The sequence below is a fragment of the Prosopis cineraria genome, unplaced genomic scaffold (assembly GCF_029017545.1).
Source record: "Prosopis cineraria cultivar Desert tree isolate PC_DT_omini unplaced genomic scaffold, ASM2901754v1 PC10, whole genome shotgun sequence".
Taxonomy (NCBI): Eukaryota; Viridiplantae; Streptophyta; class Magnoliopsida; order Fabales; family Fabaceae; genus Prosopis; species Prosopis cineraria.
Genome location: NW_026555341.1, coordinates 19447709 through 19469913, shown reverse-complemented (window position 1 = coordinate 19469913; position 22205 = coordinate 19447709). Strand labels below are relative to the sequence as shown.

The window sequence follows — 22205 nt, the reverse complement described above, 5'->3', positions numbered from 1 at the left end:
GGCGTCTTCTTAGGAAGCAGACAGGAAAGGGTCTCATCACGATGGAAATTATTCCGTAGACAACTTTGAGGCATCGAGTTGTGATGCATGCGCATGATTTAATGGCTTTACTAATGTTAGGTGGCCTCACTAGACAATGAAATATCAACAAATAATTTTGCTTCATTAGTATTTCACTTAAATAATAGTTTGGGACGTGGCAAAAACATTTGGATTATTAAGACTACCGTTTATAATCACACCAAATTAACTATTGTTTGAGTCTGAAAATCAAAATCAATGTAGTTTAGATTTTTTTTTTTTGGAATATTCTGAAAGTTTGGCATGGTATAATATTCATCTACACAAAAAAGAAAAGAAAAGAGAATGTCTTTCATACACACACAAATATAAAGATAATGTCATTGGAGACCCTCAAAAGAAAGACTATTGTGTGTTTGGGCCCAAAAAACTTTAATTTTAATGTTGACCTTACTTAACCAAGAAATAAACTACTCTTCTGTGGTAAATAAAACATAATCAATGATAATAAAGGATACTAGCTATGGCAGTAAAGGCTTGACCATAATTAAAACAAACTAACCCCAATAAAAGAGGAATAAATAAAGTTTTAAAATGTACTACATGTGGATGGCCGAAAAAAAAACTACTATACACGACTAATACCAAAAAAAAAAAAAAAAAAGCTATCAGAGATCCCTTATTGGTAAAAATGCTCTAAAATATAAGACAGGATGTATAGGATATATTCTAGTGAAAAATGCCCTGGTATCTTTTTAGAAAGAATATCTGATATTGAATATATATATATATATTGAAGCATGTTTTGGGAAAAACACTCTCAAATTTTATATAAAAAAGTAACAATTTAATTATTTTTCAAAAAAGAGTTTTAAATAAAATTTAAGTCCCTTTTTTAAAAAAATTAAAATATATATTAATCTGACCTCCAAGAGCGTTTCTCATAAGAAAAGCTCCCCTCGATCCCTTCAAGAGTGTTTTCTCCCATGTGGTTTTCTTTTTTTTAAAAAAGATAAAAGACTAAATTAACCCTTAAATTATAGGTTCAAGAGCATTTGAAACTTTAAATTTATTTTTGGTAAAATACTCCCCTTCAATTTTTAAAAAACAGTGCAATTTAATCTCTATTATGAATAAAAGTTAACTTTGTTCGTAAGTTGATTACAAAAATAAAAAAAAGAATCTCAAAAAGTATAAGAAAGGGCTAAAAAATTATAATAAAGGATCCAAAATTATAGACAATAATTTAAAAAATTATAGAAAAGGGCCAAGAAATTTTTATTTACCTTTCTTGTAATTTTTAATTCATTTTTTATCATACAAAAGGTATATATAGCGGTTAATTATATATATATATATATATATAATGATTTTTAATAGCTATATATTTTGACGCCATATATACCCAAAATAAATATATAATGATAGTTAACTGCTACATATTAGAAATATATATAATGTTTATTTTCAAATAATTGTGGGATACATATAATAGTTATTTTAAAGTGACCACTATAAAATTTGGAGACGAAACTATATAATGATTATTTGAAAATAACGCTATATAAATCAAACTATATAATGCTTATTCAAGATTATCGTTATACAGTTTCTAACTATATAACAGTTATTTTCAAATAATCACCACATATTTGAGTCTTTTTCTTTTTTTTTAGAAATGTAGCTCCTATATTACATAATACAAAAACAAATTCCAGCAACAAATTAGTGTGCAACAAAATTCTAAAAGCATCCAAAATTCGTATATATCAAACCAAACAACATTATTTCTCAATAACAATATATATAATCATTACTACAAAAGCATTCTACAACTTCAAATGATCCAAATCTACCTAACTAAATCATAAACCATTTGTAAGCAAATGCAAAGAAATATCAACTGTTGCAAGAGCCTATCAATAAATATATAAGAAATAACTAACAAAGGCTTGTCAATAAATACCAACTATGATAATGACTTAGTTTGCACATCATTAACCATGCCTTTTTTTCTTCTATAGCTTGATCTACAACTTTCTCCTTTGCAGACCATTGCCTTTCCCTCCTTCATTTCCAAAAAGGAATTTGTAAGTTGCTTCAAGATTAAGGAGATCAAGAAATAAATCAACTTTGCCTAGATATAAAGAAAAAGCTACCAAGGAAAAAAGACACACCACAATCAAGAGACAACATAGCATGTGCATACCATTGCCAACTCTTCCTTTTCTTCAACCAACACTTGGATAGATTTTTCCAATTTTTCCAGGTGAGAATTAGATACTTCAAGTTGTTGTCTTTGAATGGACAAGAATAAGATGCTATAATTCAAGTTTTAAATAATAAAAGATGTTAACAATTTTACGTGTAGTCTTTAGATCAAAGAGCTGAAGATGAAAACTGAGCAGAGATATGCAGAAAAACATAGCTTGCAAGAGTGTGAGACCTCTGCATTCAAATTATATATAGTCCAGGTCGAATTTGATACGTTCAACCTATCAGTCAAGTTTCCCTGGTCCGAAGCTAAACCTTCATTGATGGATATTTTATCTTCTTTCTGATTCAGTGCAGGCATTTTTTCTTCTAAAGAAATGATTCTTGTTTGTGATTTAAATGCATTAACTTCCAAAAAAAAAAAAGTGTTATTCGTCCGTACTATAATTATATTCCATCGTCATTATCCGTACAATTATAGAAGGTGCATTTACAGCTAGGTCAGTGATGGCGTCTGGCTAGGAAGCAGACAGGAAATGGTCTTATCACGAATTTACTCGTGACAACTTTAAGGCATCGAACTGAGCTGTGATGCTATTGCATGATTTAATGGTGTTTTTTTTATATGATGTGACTTCACTAGACGATGACATATAAACAAACAATAATGCTCCGTTATCATTTCACTTTAAAAATAGTCTGGCACGTTCTTTTTAATATATTAACATGTTGTATCTTAAAAAAATTGTCTGGGACGTGGCAAAAATATTTGGATTTTGATTTACTACTATATATAGTCAAATCAAAATGGACGTAGTTTATATATATATATATATATATATATACTTGGGGAAAGTTCGCTGTTGTATAATATTCATCTTATCGTCGATAAAAAAAAAAGAAAAGAAAAGAAAAGAAAACACTTGTCATTAAAGCTCCTAAAAAAAGGATTATTGCATGTTCTGCGATAGCTTGCACTAACTTAACCAACAAATAATCTACTCTTTGGAGTAATTAAAAAATAATCAATTACAATAAAGATAACTATAGTAAAAAAGGCTTGACCATAATTAAAACAAGTCAATCATAACAAAAAAGAAATAAACTAGTTTTAAAATTTACTACATGCTGCTGCAGGAAAAAGCTACCGGAGCGCCTATGTCGAAGTGTTTTTATTTAAAAACATTCTAAAATCATAAGGCAAGAAGGGCGAGAGCTTTTATAGAAAAAACGCAACGATAAGGTACCATGCTAGCATGTTTTCCCAAAAAAAAAAAAAACACACACACACAGACACACACAGTATTAAATTTCTATAAATACTAGTACATGATCAGAGCAATGCACGGGGTCGATAAAAAATAAAAAATAATTTTAAGTAAAAAATAATACTTCATGATTATTTAAAATATAAAATGTTGTTAAGTAAAAATAATTTTTAAACTAAACTTTATAATGCTAGCTATTGATATTTACAAAGTGCAGTTTGGTTCAGTGATTTCGAATTAAAAATTATAAATATTAGAATAATGTTTCCTATTAACTATTAAACAAAATAATTTTTGATGCACAAAATAATATTTGATATTAGTTATTAAAGAATTAGTTTTTATGTTTTTAATATTTGTGATTAACATTAATTTAGAGGTTCATGGACTTCTAATTATCTTTGTTTGATAAGTGTGAATAAGTTTGGTAATCTATTTTAGCAAATCTCTGCATTAAATTCTATTTCGCTCATCTTCAATTTTGGGTTGGGAAAAGTTTTTTAAAAAAGTTTAAAGAACACTCAATTTACCCTCCTTTGGTGTCTGGCTATTATTATCCAACAAGCAGAATATTTTCTTAATATTATATTATACAAGTAAGCTCGTTTTCAACTACAGTAAACAATTTAACTATGGTTTTATTCTTTTCTGCAGTTGGCTATTTTAAAGAAGGTTAAACCTTTTCTATCATGGTAAAACTTGATGATGATTAGTTGTATTTTAATTATCATGGTAGTGTAGATAATCATGGTTAAGTGTGGTTTGGTAAGGAGAGCATTACAATATCAGTGGAGTAAAAGGGAGGATTCCTACTACAAAGACTTAGACTCACTTGTTGACTGTTCCTACTGTTTCAGATGTGCTGTCATGACATTAGGATCCCTTGGACTACATAACATGTTCGGTTTTTGTTTTAATATACTTTGGTTTCATGTTGTATGATGGACTGTATGGGCTAGAGGACACTTATGGATACTAAATGATGTTGTTGTGCTCCCCGAGTGCTAGGTAGAGTTGAATACTGATGTTGAATGCTTTTGATATTATTGTTAATAGATTACTATAACTATTTTGGCTGTATGTTAGTAGACTCCCCTTGTACCCAAGGTTGAGATTGCATGTGTTTGAATTGCGCGGATGTTTGATAGCATGTTGTACGCTTGTGAGAGCAGAGCTAACGCTAGGAAGTTGAAAAGTGCTAAGCCTGGATTACACTACAAAAAATAAGACTTTTAGTGACAACAGAAATTGCTAATGTTGTCGCTAAAGGTCTTTAGCAGTGACAAAAATTTGCTGACATAATGATTGTTGCTACAAAGTTTTAATGATGACAAAAATAGTCGTTGCCAAAAGTTGACCTCCCCACTAAAAGTTAGGAAGTTTTCGCCAAAACTTTGGAGTTATGTCGTTGTTAATGATAAAAACTTTTGGCGGCAATAAAGTGTCGCTACCAAAAGTCAAGCAGAAAAAATTTATCTACTTTTGACGGCAAAGATTGTCGTTGCTAACGATAGTTATGGTGGCAAAATTTATTGCCGCTAAAGGCCAAGGCATAAAACTAATGTTTCAACTCTTTTGTGGCAACTTATGGTTACAGCTAAAAGTTGTTTGCAGAAAAAATAATTTTTTAATTTATAATTTTACATTTAATTCCTTGTATCCAACATAATATATGGCAATAATAACATTAAAATTCAACAACCAATAATATAATAACACAATACTGACATAGAATTAGAATTACAATACAAGAATTTGTAATAACAACAATCTGATTCAACATTAAAATACAAAAGCAATCCAACAATGTATGAGAGGGAAAGCAATACAACAACTAAGCTAATCTTGTAGCTAAACTATTGAAACTAACACCACCACTTCATATATCATTTGTTGGAGTTGAACCTGGAGTTGGAGCTGGTGCTTGAGACTGTCCCTAGAAAAAGCAAAATGAATTATAATTTATCTTAAAAATAATTAATCAAATTCTAAATAATATAAATATAAGTAATGTAAAATTAATAATTACCTACTGAAATGAAGCCATGATGGCAGCCACTTTATCTCGAATTCTTTGAGAAAAATTTTGTTCCATCTGCTCACGCTCTTGTTGAAGTCTCCTCTTAAAATCTACTTTCATTTGTTGTCATATTTTTTCCATCTCAAAAGATTGAGATTGAGCCCTTTTTTCACAGGATGCACTTCACAACCTTTACATATGACATACCCTGACCTTTTACCAAGAACTTGGCTTAAAATCTAATCTGAAGTCAATTGGGAATCATTGTTTGAATCTTGTTGTTGTACAAGATCCTTGAGTCAAGCCTGTAAAAAAATTAAAGTTAATTAATAAATTGATTTATATAATAAGTTAGAGTTGAATGATACAAGAACATGCATACATGAATTTTCTCTGAATGATCTGCTCACTCAAAATGTCCATCTATAATCTTCCTTGTATGCTGTATTTCCCACATCTGATCAGGTGACGGCAAATCTCTAGTAACAGGATCTCTAAAAAAAACATGAATGAAAAAAATATGATAGAGATATAAAGATATTAAAATTAAAAACTTACCAATCTATCTTCAAGTTCTACAAATGATCGAGGTCCACAAATATGTTTTGTTACTTGCTTTCCTCTATTTGTTTTGTTTCTTGCACTTATTGCCTGCAATAAAATTTTAAATTGATTAATATTTCACTTTACTTATGAATATTATAACTTTACAAAAATATAAAAGCTTACCTTAAATTCATCAGAACTAAAATGTTATACAAATGAAGCCCACTCAATTGGTCTAATGGATGGAGGTATTTTACCTAACATCTCTTCATTAGTAGTATATTTTTGATAATAATCTCTATGTAACTTACTCTTCTAATCCCTAGTTTGTTTTTTCATTGTCTCCTTTGGTTGATATTTTTCCTAAAGCAAACATAAACATATAAACTTATTAGAAATTTAATAAGAAAAGATATAGTAAATTTATATATATTTGGTGAAAATAATACCATAACTTTCAACAAAAACTCATCCCAACACTTTTCAATAGCAACATCAGGGTTGCTTGAGGATTACTGGTAAGAAATTGTGATCCTAACAACATAACCACAATGTAATGCAAACCCCCTCGCATGTTCTTCCAATACTCTATTTGCATTGTCTGCAAGTCTCAAATTAAGCTTAATACCATTCTTTGTCTGAAGGTCAAGTTTAGTTTCCTTATAAATACCTCTACCCTTCTTTTAGGAACTATTAGAAGCTATATTTCAAATAAAAGGAAGGAAATGATTAGATGCAACACATTATGAAAACTAGTTGATTTGTATTATTTAAAGTTAAAGAAAACTTACTTGCGCTACTCATCTGTGTAACGGGAGAGGTTGCATCTTGTTCAAAATAATGGTTCTTGCAAATCTACTTGAGGGGCTTGAAATGTGTTATTATCTTGTTGAATGGGTAAAAGTTGTGGAGCAATACTAGTAAGCCTTCCTCTTCCTCTTCTAAGAGTAAGACCTCTACCACCTTGGCCTCTTCCTCAATATCTACCTTTACACATTGAAGACATATCCTACAAGAACACAAGTAGTAAGGTTAATAAAGCAAAATTAATAGCATTAAAACATTTTGATCAAGTAAGAAGTAATATATAGTATTAAAACACATATATTTTGGTCTTTTGTGTCACTTTTACTTGCATCAATTTCTTGTGATTTGATATCCTATAATTCATTCTCTTCACTCTCACTTTCAGTGTCTGTGCTACTTTCATCAAGTAACTCCTCTTCCTTACTATCTTTATTCACTAGTGATTGTGATTGTGTACTAGTGTTTCCAATGAATCTTAAATTGCTGGTGGTGTAATTGTTTGTTTGTGATGGTTCACCCACTTCAACAAAAGTTTCTAATGGCACATGATCTCTAAGCAAGTCAATAAATAGCTCAGGTTGTATTAAACTTTCAGTAAATATATTCAAGTCAACCACCAACTGCTGATAGGCCTTTTCATTAATCACAACATTGTTATCAATTGCACCAATATCATTATCAAATGGCATATTAAATAAGTCATGTGGATTGGTTTTGATAATAATAAGCCAACTAAGATTGATAATGTCTTCCACATAGAAAACTTGCTTTGCTTGAGATGCTAAAATGAATGGTTCATCTGTCTATAATGAATATTGAGTGTTCACGCTTGTGAATCCATACTTGTCAACCTTACATCCCCTACCAATATGACTTACATCCCACCAATGACACCTAAACAAGTATACTATTCTATTCCCTATGTAAGACAACTCATAAACATGCTCTAACACACCATAATATTCCTTTTTAAAGTTAGTATCATCACCCAAAGCCATCACTCCACTGTTTTGAGTTTTTTTTCCCCATTGCACGATCTTGTATGTGAAATTGAAATCCATTAACCATAAACATGGAGTACCAATTCACCACTCTTATCAAACCAAGTGATAAACATAGTTGTGAGTTATTCTATTACTGAAAGATCTATTAAGAGCAAAAGGAAGGAAGGGCTTATCGATAATTGAAGAGCTTTAGTTTGTATAGTTCTTCCTCTTTTTATTTTGATATTGTAACGAATAACTTATGAATTTTTATGCTAACTTAGGATTATGTGTGTTTTTAGGGTCACTTGCATCGATATATGTGAATTGTGGGTATTGTGATATCCTGATAGCAAGTTGTAAACTCAAGGATGGACAAGTAAGGTTATCCTTACTAATCCTCCCCAAACTCATAAATATTATGATAATTACCAATCTTGTCAAATTTCATAAGTGAGATCCCAAGTTTTCAAAATTAAAAACATTCTAAAAGAACTTTACAATAAAGAATCAGAGTTTATTTTATGTGTGGAAATATGGGATTATAGGAATTAGTGCATTTGCTCAAAATTGGAAAACAGTGAAATAGTGCAAAAATTGAGGCATGCATTGTAGTTTTTTGCACCTGCGCCATGGCTCGTAAGCCTTTGTGCCATGCGTTATGGCTCAGGCACAATGCGCTATGATACATTGCACGCTATTTGACAATAGAATTCTATTGTCATTTGACAGCACCCGAGACAACTTCTATCTTATCTCATTTCTCTATTTAATATCTGATTGATGTAATTTGGGTGTCTATAGAGAGTTTTCTTGTAGCTTTAGCTAATGACTTTAGTTTCACACTTAAATTATTTGTCATACAAAATTCGGACACTCATTTTAAAATTTTCTCATTTTCACCATTTACATAAAATTTGAGTGCCCAAAACTCATATCAAAAGCAAAAAGCTACAAACACCACTAGACCACACTCAATAGACTAAGATGGACCTATGTAACACACCATATCACTAATAAAACTCATAGACCATGTTTTTATTGCTCAATCCCTTAATCTCAAAAATAGAAGAGGGAGCTCTAATACTCATATTTCATTAATTAAATAACGTAATTCACATATCATATACATCTCTCACTTGAACTAGTATTTTGGCCTTACCATAGATCCCATAGTCCATACACATATACCTTAGGGCCTAAAATATACTATATAAATTAATAAAACTTATAGTGCAAGTAAGTCACAGTATAAAGTAATCTTAGTTAGCAATTTCATGTGAAAAATACACATAAATACTCAAAAAGTAAAGGAGGCCTACTAATAGGATCTTAATCCTATGCCTTAGGTTGTCTTCTTCGATCTTATCCTCTTTAGCAACTACTCAATAATCAAGGTCTATCTAACCCATACTAATGTATGTGAATCAATTTAAATGCAAGTGGTAGAGATAATTAATTTCAAATCCTTTAACATGTTCAAGAGAATAATTCAAATTATCATTCATAATATATATGCTTATAAAATAATGATTAAGTAACACATTTCTATGTAGAAATAGAACTCATTACATGAGTTGTTTTACTAGGGTCACAAAACAAACGACCATGTGGCTCTTTTTATTACTAGATGTATGATCACACCTCCCTTATATTCTCTTTATTCCTCTGACATGTAACTATGGACTATAAACACATTGGGATCATCTATACATTGAGACTACCTTAGCCAAAACATGTGTGAAAAGTTACCTAGCTAAGGTCTCCCAACTTACTTGTGAGTCATGGTTTCCCTTATTTCTCACACGATAGGATGTCATCCTCCCTAGACTAGTTTCCTCATTAAACAAGTGGATAACTAGCTAGGTTTGAGTCCCTCATTGAACCAATAGGATAGTCCCTTATTGAATAAGTAAGATAATATAATCAATCCTGGCTAACCATCAAGCTCTAATAGAAGCCTTGCCATGTAGATTTAATTCTCTACTCCTCTTCTTAGGTAAACTCCCACCTCTCATAACTATGTAATGCATAAATATGCAATAACTCACAATATGCAAGTATTCATTTCTCAAACATGCTTAATTATCTTATGGTACTCTTATTACACATATTCACAATTAATCATAGAACTCCACATTAAGCATAGTCATTGAACTTTCCAAAACACACAGTCATAAACTCCATTTACAATTAATCATTGAATGCCACATATCACACAATTATTAAACTTCTCAAACATCACATCATAGGACTTCATAATACTATTTCATTGTACTTCTTACACATAAAGTCATTAGACTCCATGTCGCACTCGAAAAAATGCGACGCAGACGGCGCACGAGCGGAGGTCCTAGCCCTCGTGGCGGGAACCGGATCGAACAAGGAGTCACCACCGGGATTTTGAGGTAAATCTCAAGAAACCGTTTAAAAGGAGGATAAGGGTCTATGAAAACAGAGAATAGGTTCGGGAGTCGGTTGAGTGTAGGGAAGGTGTTAGGCACCCTACAACACCCGTTCATCAGAACGGTTACTTGAAGTTTGTTGTGCTCTATTAATATGATTTTATAATTATTTTAATTATCCATTTTATATTCATGCATTTAAAAAAATGATAAGAATTAAGTGAGAAATATTTATTTATTTACGAGGGAGGACAGACTTGACTCATAATCTAACTCTGAGGCCTACGTACCCTGTGATGGGGATCAAAGTCCATGTAGTTCGGGCTTAAAAGTTTGTTGGTGAAAATATTTTTTTTAAGAGAAATTAATTAGAAATTATTCACCATTTTGCAAATAAAATAATTTCTGAAATTTTGATATGTGTGTTTTAAATTACAAAAGGTAATTTAATTTTAATTATTTTCTCCATTTTTGAATTTTTAATAAAGAAAGGAAAGGGTTTAAAATTATTTTTCTTTATGTTTTATGATTGGGAATTTTAATCGCAGTATTTGCAGAGCCTTATTGATTCATATGGTAATGCAATTGCTCTAAATATCTGCGGAGATTCTGAAATCTCACACGATAAAAGAGTTTAGCAATTTAATTTATTTATTTATATTCTTATGTACATTTTTAAGTGTTAATAATAATTTTTTAGCATGTAGATACATGTTTTTAAAGAATTTTAATCATCATACCTGTATAGCCTTATTGGCTTATACGGTAATACGATTTATCTTAAATATCTGCAGAGATTCTAAAATCTCACACGATAAATGAATTAAATTTATTTAAATACATCCTTAATTTGATTAATTTAATATATAATTTATATATATATATTTTAAAAATTTAATTGTTATATCTGCAGAGTCTTATTGACTCATACGATAATATGATTATCTTAGAAGTCTACGAAGATTTAAAAATCTCACATGACTAAAAGATATAATTGGTAAATATGATTACAATTTAAATACGTTAATTTGATTAATTAATTTTTCTAAATTATGTATTATATCATTATTTACAAAAATTATTTATTTATTATAAAAATTGATAATCAATACATCTGTGAGGACTTATTATCCCCACAATGATGTGATTAATTTAAGTTTCTATGGTGGGTCATTGAAACCCTTATAAATACGTATAAGATTGATCTTCATATCTGCAAAATCTTATTGATTTACACAGTATAAAATCATTCTAAATGTCTACGGAGATTCTTAAAATCTCACACGACAAATAGATAATCAAAATATTTACATTTGCAGTCGGTACAAAATATGAGTTAGCTTTCGAAAGAATAGAGAAAGAAATTATTTTGACACTTCACTCCTTTTTTGACTTGAAGATATGTTTCTCAAATTTTTTTAATTGGTTTAATGCTCAGATATGACTTTCGAAAGAAAATGATAAGAGTAACGGTAATAGCATCCAACAATTAAAATTAACAAGATCCGCATACCATCACCACCATTAATTACCTAATTTATTTTGCATGAAAATCAAAATGAAGTTGATGCCTTAAAGTTATTTGTGAATAAACAATAGTCTTACATTAAACATATGCATACTCTTAATTTTTTTCCAAAATAATATGATTGAAAGAAACAGGCACATGAAATTTTAAAAGGAGTACAAAATTTTAAGCAAGAAAGAACGTACATAAGTCACCGGGTCCGAGATAAAGAAGCCCTAAAGGTTAAATCCTACTGCAAACCATGTCGTAGGCACCACCGCTCTTTAATTCATATTATTCATCTTCCATGTCCGACTGCTCCAGAAGTGAAAGTTCATCTAACAGCGAGCATGATTCATCTCATCATTCAAAAAGGCACAAGAAGAATAACAGACAAAAGAAGAATAAGGAAAAATATCGAAGTAAAAGCCATAGGCATAAGAGGAAGAAACATAAAGTGAAAGAGAAGCAGCAAGATGAGAGATGCAGCTGTCCTGTGCAGCTTGCCAAGTTTTTGGGGTGAGATAAAGATGATGGTGTCCGGCGCAGTACTTTCCGCCAATTTATCTTCCTTCATTTTTTCAAGTTTCAGAAGAATCTTCTTGCCAGATATAGCACTCCTTCTCTGTCTTATTCTCCCCCAGAAATTCCTCGTCTCGATGCTCTGCTTCTTATGCTCCAGTTTCTTTTCTTCTATGTCTGGTTTTCTGCTCCATTTTTCTCGTTCAGTTTGAGTTTCTTTTCTTCCGTCCCCCGTGCTCTTGTGCTTTCTGTTCTTTTTTTTTGCCTCCTTCGGTCTCTCCTCCCTCTCCTTCAAGCTCTGTTTTTTAGTTTCCTTCTCATCTCTCCTTCTCTCTTTCTCTCTTTCTCTCCGAATGCTCTCTTCTCTCTATTTTTTTCTGCATTTCCTTTCTCTCCTTCGTGCTCTGTTTTTCTCTGTTTTCTTCTCATCTCCCATTCCTCCAGTTTTCCTCCTCTCTTCTCTTCCTCGATTTTCCTTTCAGCTCTCTTCTTCCTCCAGTTTTTTCTTCTCTTTCTCTGTGCCTCTCGTCTCCAATGTTCCTTTTCCTCTCTGTCTTCTCCGTATTTTCTCTCAGCTCTCTCTTTCCTCTATTTTTTCTTCTCTTTCTCTGTGTCCCGTCTCCAGTGTTCTTTTCCACGTTTTTTCCTTTTTTCTTCTCCTCCCTGACTGCTTCTCCTCTTCGTCTCTTATGCTCTATCCTCCCTTTTTTTCGCTGTCTTCTCCTCTTTTATGCTCTGCTTTATTCATTTTTGTGTGGCTGTGTGTTTTTCCTTTTTTTGCATTTTTCTGTGCTCATTTCAGCTGGCGTGTGTGTGCTGCATTTGTGCTCTGTTTCATCTCACCTTTTCCTTGCTGTAACATCTGCTTTCTCTGCTATTTTGTCTACTCTGCATGCTGCATTTTTGGTTCTGTTTCCTTTTTTCTGCTAGCCAAAAAAGTGTACGTATGTTGGTTGCTTGCTGCTCCTTCTGCACTTTTTTTTGCTGTGCATGCATGCGTCTAGCTCAAAGTGTTTTCGTGTTTGTTTTAGTTTTTTTTTTGGTCTGCATCTGGGCTTTTCTTGCTCTGTGAAGCTTCTCATGCTCTGTATGTACATGTCTAGCATTGTTGCCATTCTTGTTAATGCTTTTTTTAATTAGATTAAAGGAAGGAAAGGAAAATTTAATTTTAATATATATATATATATATTTAAATGGAGAACAAAAAGATTTAAGGAGAGAAATTTAAAGATATCTAAGTCTAAAAAAAAAAGAAAAACAATTGATTTTCAATATCTTTGAATGGCTGGATAATTTGAGAGAGATTTAAAAAAAATTTAAGCAATATTTTTTTTTGAAAATATAATCCTAAAAAAGGATTAAATTTTATTTTTGTATTTTTTATATTTTTTGATTATTTATTATTAAATTAAAAAAATGTCCGGATAAAATACGGTGTTCACACTCCACTTAATATAAAATCATTGAACTTTAAAGGAAACATGTCATTGGACTTTATAAAATCATCATAGTGGATTTTTCAAGTAATTCATACTACAATTGCATTCTATTCAATTTCACACATTTTAATTTTCAAATATAACTCAATAAATCAATTAATATACAAAAGCACAAGAAAGAATTCTCCCAATTATCTCAAACCTTTAAGAGGTCAAAGGTTTCATCCCTCAAATACTTACTCCCAAAGCTTTTCATAAAGCTTGAATGGTGCCAATATGTTTACTTTACAATTAATCATAATATAATTCATTAATATCCCTTTTTAGATAATTTCTACTATTAACTTAAGTACTTCTTCACTCGTAAGATTCAATCTCTTTCCATATAAGGGTACCTATAGGGTTTCTTATCTTCCTCTAACTCATACTAACTTCATCAAACTCTTAAAAATTATTAATGGAGCCACATTGCCTTAATCACTTCATTAATGGTGAAATTTTGGATATTTAATGCCCCTTAACCACCAACACTCACAAAGCCATAATGCCAGTTTTAATAGCTTAATCAACCCCCATTAACTCTATTTAAATTAATGGGTTCGGTCCCATAGTATCTATGGATCAAAAATTATCTTTCTCAATCAAACACTAACTTCCTAATTAAAGAAAATTAAAGACTAAGGTAGAAATGAGCTTAAAAATCTTACTTTAAATGTATTCTAGCTCTAATATGTTTCCAAACCTTTAAGAAAGCAAGCCCTAGCAAAGGAATCTTGTGCTTCTCTTCATTTTATCTTTCTTTTCTCTCAAAATTCATGAGATACAAAACGCACCATATGTGCGTATGGCACAAAGAAGTCTTGCTCAGGCACATTAGCACACGTGTCATAGTGGGTCATCCACAAGCCACGACATGTGGCATAAAATTTCACCCTTCAAATTTTCTTTTTTGTTCACATCTGGGTGACTTGACTTCACTTCAAACCTGTATTTAGTGTTGAAGTTACAACCAAATACACCCGTTAGACCACTCTGGCCACACACCTCACTAATAAACACAATTACTCTAATCAGGCTTAATTAATCAAGTTTAAATTTTAAGAATGTTATAAGTATCTTAGCATAGAATATTATGGATGGTAATGAATTATTGTTAGAGGTTGAGATACTACTAGTACAAGTGATGTTTTTGTGATGTTTTACATGTGTGGATGACCAAGACTATTATGTAAAATTATATTATCACCCCTTTGATTTATTATGAATTTAGGGTTTTGATTGCCAATTATGTATAGACAGTTGTTGTTCTTGTATATTTGATCTATCAGGTTATGTGTGATCCATTTGAGTTAGTCCAGATGGTTCCAAGGCTATTGGCATTAGATTGTGGGTTTTGGACACCCTTATATGTGTTTTAAAAGTATTATAGATCATGTTGTATTCAGGTGTCCAACTTTTAAATGGTTGATTGTTTAGGTATGAGACTAGTGCCAATAGCTAGAAGGCTTAATAGATGATGTGTGAAGACTTGAATCGCTTAAATTGAATATTGAATGGTGAAATAGCGTACTTTGAAAGTTAGCTAGAGGAGTTGTCATGATAGCAAGAGTGTTGCCTTGCGTGGCAGCACACTATACAAAGAAGGACAAAGTCCCTTTGTGTCGTCCGCTGTGGCAGGTGATACCTGTGTTGTGGCAGACGTTGGTTTTTCTAAAAATTTTCAAAATGTCTATTTGATGTGTTTTAAGAGTTGCAATTGACTCCTATCTTTCGTTACCTTGTTTAATTGATTTTAAATGATTTTTTGAGTTCAAATTCCTTTTCAAAAAATATTTTCATGGGATCTCAATATTTAAACTATTTATTTTTCTAAACCCTTATGTTATGATAGCCTTATATAAGAAATTTACTTAATCTAGATTATCATAATAGTGTTGTTTGGAGTGTTATTCTAATAATATCAAGGTGAATATTGCACAACCTCTCTTTATTTATTTATTAAATATCATTATATATTAATCATAAATACTAATTAAATAAATTATAAGAAAATAAATGTTTAATTTGATAAAATAAAATACTAAATTATAATAGAGTATAAAGGTGGCATTTTTTTAAGGTAAGCAAATGCTACTTCTTTTCTTTTATTTATCTAATATGACATACTAATTAAAATTATTAATTAAAGGGTTAAGGTAAAATTTTGCCCCTAAATTATTCTTAAAGGAGCTATGTTGCCCCTAAACTATTCATTATAATAATGTTGTTCCTAAACTAATCAAATCAGAGCAATGTCCATTCCTGCAACTAGTGAGACCCACTTTTCATGAGTTAAAGTGTAATTTTGTCCCTAATCTATTTTCAAAGAAGCAATGTTGCTCTTACCGTTTAAAAATTATAAAATTAAATAAAAATAAAATTATAATAATAATAAATAAAATAATATTAAATGTATATATAAAAATAAAATTATAATAATATTAAGTAAAATAATATTAAATGTATATAAAAATAAATATAAGAAAAAATATAAACTATAATTTTATAACTTGTCAAATATAAGTGGATCTTGATTAAATTAGATATAAGTAGACTCAAAAGTATCTACATTTACACCTATAACTATTAACATCTTTATTAAAAAAGGTCTCAAATCATATTTTATACATTTAAATTGTTCAAAAATAAAGTTAGCTTTTAGTAGGATCTAATTTTGAATTTTTTTTATTTTTTAAAATTTTTTAATCTTTTTAATATTATGTTTAAAACCATCTAATTTTTTTAAAACCGCTCCAGTTCCTAATTCAACTTTGGTTTGTAGCTTAATAGCAACATAACTCTTGTCCAATCTAACTCAATCATGAAAATAATTTTTTTAGTCCAAATTGAGTTGTTAATAATGGCTCCGGTCAATAGTTATAGGTATAAATGCAGAAATTTTTAACTCCACTTATATCTAATTTAACCAAGATTTACTTATATTTAATAAGTTATAAAATTATAATTTATAATATTCTTAATTTATGATATTTTATTAACATTCTATAATTTTATATTTATATATACATTTAATATTATTATAATTTTTTTAATTTTATGATTTTTTAAATGATAAGAAAAATATTGCTCATTTGAGAATAATTTAGGAGTAAAATTGTACCTTAACTCATGAAAAGTGGACCCCACTAGCTACAATAATAGACGTTTTAATGACGTGGGCAACATTGCTCCAATTTAATTAGTTTAAGAGTAACATTCTTATGATGAATAATTTAAAGATAAAATTACATATTAATCCTTAATTAAATAAATTATAATAAAGTAATTATTTTATCTCATAAAAATATTTAAATAATAAAAAGTAGAGAAGTAGTGTTTCTCACCTAAGAAACGTCACCTCTTTGCTTTTATTTATTAAATAATTTTATATATTAACTATAAATAAAATAAAAAAATAAATCAAAAGAGAGGTGGCATTTTCAAACTCCAAAAAGGCCACCTCTCTGCTTTTATTTATTAAATAATTTTATACACTAATTAAAATTACTAATTAAATAATTATCATAAAATTATTATTTAATTTGATTAAAAGAGTAAAATCATTAATTGGAAACATTACTTATCTACTTTTGGTGATTAACAAAATATTAATTTGATAAAAAAAAGAGAGAGGTGGCATTTTATCACTCTTGAAATGCCACCTCTTGTTATTTTCTAAAATTATAAATAAAAAATAATTTATGAGCTTTGGCATTTGAGATAAGAAATGCCACTTCTCTACTCCGGCTTTAATATTAATAATGTTTTATTTTTTATTGTTACAAAATACATGCTACTAAATCTCATTTTTGTAGTAGTGAGTTATGTCATGTATACTCAACAGTGGTGTTAGATATATTTAGTAGTTTTGTATAATAATTCAATAGCTCTTTACTTTTTTCCCCATGTTCTTGTGTTCAAGCAAATGGCTAAGATATATAATAATGTATACTCAACAGTGGTGTTAGATATATTCAGTAGTTTTGTATAATAATTCAATAGCTCTTTAATTTTTTTCCCATGTTCTTCTTGTGTTCAAGCAAATGGCTAAGATATATAAAAATGTTAGTAGGAAGGTCTTCTGCTATGGTAATTGTTAATGAAACAGACTCATAACATAATTGACATCCAGAAGGATTTCGTTGGATAAAATATTAACAACTGAAATTAGCCAACATTTTGGATAAAATTAATTGGTTTGATATAACTATGAAATGGGAGAATCAGTCTAAAGTCCCATGGAAGCACTTTAAATACGCTGAGATCCCATGAATTTAAGAAATAGATGCCAGGTCCCTAGGGACCTAAGGGTAAATAAATCTGAAAGTGAAATTACCCATTTGCCCTCTATTTGAAATATGAAAAATCGGTCTGCTTCCCACTAACCCACGAAACTGAAGACGGCTGTGTCTTCCTCATTCTATCGTGCTCCAAAGCTAACGGCCGAGCACTATTCTCGCGGTTAGAGAGTGAAAAACTCAAAGGAGTAAAGAATGAGAGTTGCTCGCTCCTACTTCAGCGACTCATATTTGCCCTAATTGCCATCATCCGACTATCTTTGTCGTCCTCTGCCGCCGTCTCGCCACCACAGGTTCAACTGCCATTCATTATGCATTTTCTTCTCCCATTATTCCTTTGTTTGTTCTTTTCTTTTTTTAGCTGGTATCTCGATTGTGGCTTTAATTTTTTGCATCTCCATTTTCGCACATAACTGTAATTCTCCGTCTCTATTTTTTTGCTTGTATGCCGGTTTTCTTCTCACTGTAATTTACCATCTTTGTAATCCTCCTCAGCCTGCACCTGGCCACCCTCAGTAGAATCCCTACATTTCTTCTTCTTCTCCTTCTTTGTAGTTTCCACCTGATCTGATTGCTTGCCAGCATCAGCTTGTAGAGCAACATCATTGTCCCCACTTCTCTCTTTCTTCTTTTTCTTCTTTTCTTTCTTTTCTTCAGCAACAGGAAGCTCTTGCATTTCCTCATCCACAGACGCACCGTGAGGAGCTTGACGGAAGCCTTCAACTCCCTTCTTCCAATCTTGGTCATAGCTTTCTATCTTTAGCTTTCCTTTAGTTGAACCGGCAAGTCTACCTAGTTCGTTGCCTTCAAGACTCCTTAGGCGTGCTTCAAGCTGTGTATAAGTATATATAAGAAATGGTAGCAAGTGACAACAAAAGTAGGAGAACTAACTAGAGAATAGCACAAGCACCTTGGCTCTGTTTTCCAATCCCATTGAATTATGTTGACCATGTCCAAGAGCATCTTTCATAATCGCCAATGCTGTCTTTGTAGCAAGTGATCAAGAAATTTTACCCTTAAAGTTTTGAGCAGGCTGACCAATTAATGATGCATAATAAATAAGCTCATATTTTGGGGTAGCATGCTTAGTCTTTAGGGCCCTAAAGAGAGCCTTTTTAGCACCAAGTATCTGTACAGTACTCCCCGGTAGCTTTGCAAGATTGAGGAAGCTACCACCATGGGCAATAAGGCGAGCACCAACAAGATTCCCAACAAGAGCGGTCAAATTGGGTGCAATAGTGTTCATCCTACTCTTAAGATAATCATATAGTTGTGCTCTGTACTCTGAAAGAGACAAAACCTGGTCACACAGTTCTCTAATGTTTATCAAGTCAAGCTTACCAAGTATATTTCTAATATGTTGCAAAAGTGTAGCTATGCATGAGATTTTTGTAATTACTTAAGGCGCGTATTTGCATGTTTCAACTTTCAACTACTCCTCTTGCATTTTATATTTTTATTGTGGTTAGTTTAACTTCTAAATCTGCTTAAAAATATGTAATTTTAAATATGGATGAATTTCTCCATTGACGACAACTGCTTTCTTTGTTGACAACAACCATATGCTGTATTAACCAAAATCATTTATTCCATGAATGACAACTAATTACTTCAATGACTACAACCATAAACTCCACTGACAATAACAGTATGCTCTATTGACTAGAGAACTGTCATAACTAGTGAACCGTCATGCCTTTGTGACTTGTGTTTTTTTCTTACTAATAAACAATACTAGTGTAGAAATCTGTGAGTTGGAACTTAGTAATGACTAGTATGCATATATCTCTTTTCAACACATGTAATTGAACTTTTCTATTTGTTTTCTAGATAAAGGAAGATGAAAGATAAAGCAAAGACAACAGTGAAGAGATATACCGTACCATTTCATACGCGCTGCTCTCCTAGCCAATTTGGTGAAGTGGCAAAATATGTTAAGAAAGATGAGAAATTACAAAAAAGGGTTGAGAAGCTAGGATTCCATAGGCTTCTTGATGTGTCTTGTAAAAAAATTCAAAGAGATATTTGTGGAGAGTTGATGCGTGCCTTTGACCCCCCAACTCGTGAAATATGCATAAGGGGGAAAATCAAGCAAATGAAGGCCAAGGATGTGAATGACTTGATGGGCTTACGTAGTGAGGGTAAGCAGATTACTGGGGATGTCAATGTGAATGATAGAGCTTTTAAGAATTTAAGAAATACTTACTATAAAATGCCTTACAAGGAAATAGCTGAAATGATTATATCTGGAAAGGAGGTAGCTAAATTTGAGTTACTTTTTGTAATGTATGCATTGGGAACCTTGCTATTGCCAACCGCAAGTCTTAAGGTTAGCGACTGTATATTGAAGGTCGTTTATGAGACATAAAAGAAACCAAGCGCATATGATTGGGGTACGTTCATTTTTAATGAACTTTGCAAGGAGGTAGAAGACTACAAGAAACAGCTGAGCAAAGGGAAGGGAAGGACGAGGAAGAACGTTGGGGGATGTATCTACTTTCTAATGGTAAGTGTGTGTTCAATTTACATTAATCCAAAGTGATAGCCTTTCAAAGTTTTCCATGTAAAGGTTTTATGTTTATACTGATTTGTCAAGTTTTTAGGTATGGGGCTTCCAGAATTTTCCAGTTGGCCAAGGTTGTCCAAAAGCCGTAGATGCTCTAAAATATTGGGACGATGATAAAGTGAATATAAGAATAAAGTTGGAGAAAAAAGGCAATCGAGGCATCTTGCATTAGCCAACTACTGTACATGGTAGTTCATCTACCAAGGTGTATCAAGAATCGACATTTGTTCACCCGGTATGTATAAAATAGAGTACAATGGACAAATATATATGGTCTTATTTATGCACTGAGTTAGTAATTGTTTTGCAGGAAGTAAGGAGGCTGTATGGAAAAGTGCTGTTGTTTGTGTCTGACATTGGAGAGGAGTTAATGAGCTTACAATCAATGCCGCTTGGACAAGGCTCAAGAGAGGAAGAAGGTGAAAAATCACAAGAGGAAGAAGATGATGATAAAGGGATAGATTCTGAGGGAAAGAATGAAGATGAAAAAATAGAAGAGGAAGGACTTGTTGATGAGGGGACAGCTTCAGAGGAAAAAAATGAAGAAGAAAAATTAGAAGAGGAAGAATATAACGAAGAAGGGGTTGAACAATCAAAAGAGGAAGAGAATAAAGAAGAAAAATTAGAAGAGGAAGAATACAATGAAGAAGGAGCTGAACAATCAAAAGAGGAAGAGAATGAAGAAGAAAAATTAGAAGGTGAAGAAGATAAAGAAAAAGATGATGAACAGCAAGGTTCTCCTAAAGAAAAGGGCAACAATGACGATTCAAAGGAGGAAGAGGCTAAGGAGGCAGGTGTAGGAGGGAAAGATTCTGTCGAGGATGAGGAAGGAAGAGGAGAAGAACAATCAAGTAAACATCCTAGAAGATTAAAAAGATATAAAAGATCTGCTGTGAAATCTCTATGGGTTAGAACTAATGTTGGAAAGAAGAGAAAAATGGATGAGAAGGAGCAATTATTTCAAATATGCATAACACCATGTGAGGAAGATGAGGGAGACAAGTAAGTCCCTATATTGTGCCTAAAAATTGACTGACTAAAGTATTAGTGACAATCTATTTAATTTTTCCTTCTTCTTCAACAGGATCATTGTAGATTTGTATAATTACTACTTGACTCGTGCAGAGCTACAATGTTTTAGTGGAAAGAGATGGATTAGTGATAGGGTGATGTCAATGGTTGCCCGAACTTTGGTAGGTGACCAAAAGGAAAAAGAAGGGAAAGTCCGAAGACATATCTTTGGTTCTAAATTCATGCTAAAAATGATCAGCAACCCATTGAAATGGACGGTAGATGACAACAAGGGAGAAATATTTCCTGAGTTTGTTGGATATAACATTGCTGATTGTGATTTCATTTTTGGCCCAACTCTTTTCCATAGTCACTGGTTTTGCTATGTCTTTGAGACCAAGAGTAAGAATTTCTATGTGTTAGATTCATTGGTCAGTAACAGGGATTATTTCTAAAGACAGCAGGAAGAAGAAGAAGAAGAGAATGTTGAGAAGAAGGGCAAGGGAAAGGAGAAGAAGAAGAAGAAGAAAGGACAACTAGATCCCAAAGAAATGATAGT

The 22205-nt window shown here is 31.5% G+C and overlaps 1 protein-coding gene and 1 long non-coding RNA gene across 2 annotated transcripts; both read right to left on the bottom strand.

Moving 5' to 3' along the window:
• Positions 1–5362: 5362 nt before the first annotated feature.
• On the bottom strand, positions 5363–12945 carry LOC129321366 (uncharacterized). The gene is made up of 6 exons (XR_008595985.1): positions 11978–12945; positions 6861–7078; positions 6082–6174; positions 5906–5980; positions 5533–5828; positions 5363–5439 (listed from the first exon to the last, which is right to left on the bottom strand). It is a non-coding gene; the product is annotated as an uncharacterized LOC129321366 (long non-coding RNA).
• Positions 12946–18529: 5584 nt separating this feature from the next.
• Positions 18530–19315, bottom strand: LOC129322481 (probable nucleolar protein 5-1). Its single transcript, XM_054968793.1, has 3 exons — positions 19108–19315; positions 18980–19050; positions 18530–18901 (listed from the first exon to the last, which is right to left on the bottom strand). The coding sequence occupies exons 1-3, from the start codon at positions 19313–19315 to the stop codon at positions 18530–18532; spliced, it is 651 nt and encodes a 216-aa protein (XP_054824768.1).
• Positions 19316–22205: the final 2890 nt, after the last annotated feature.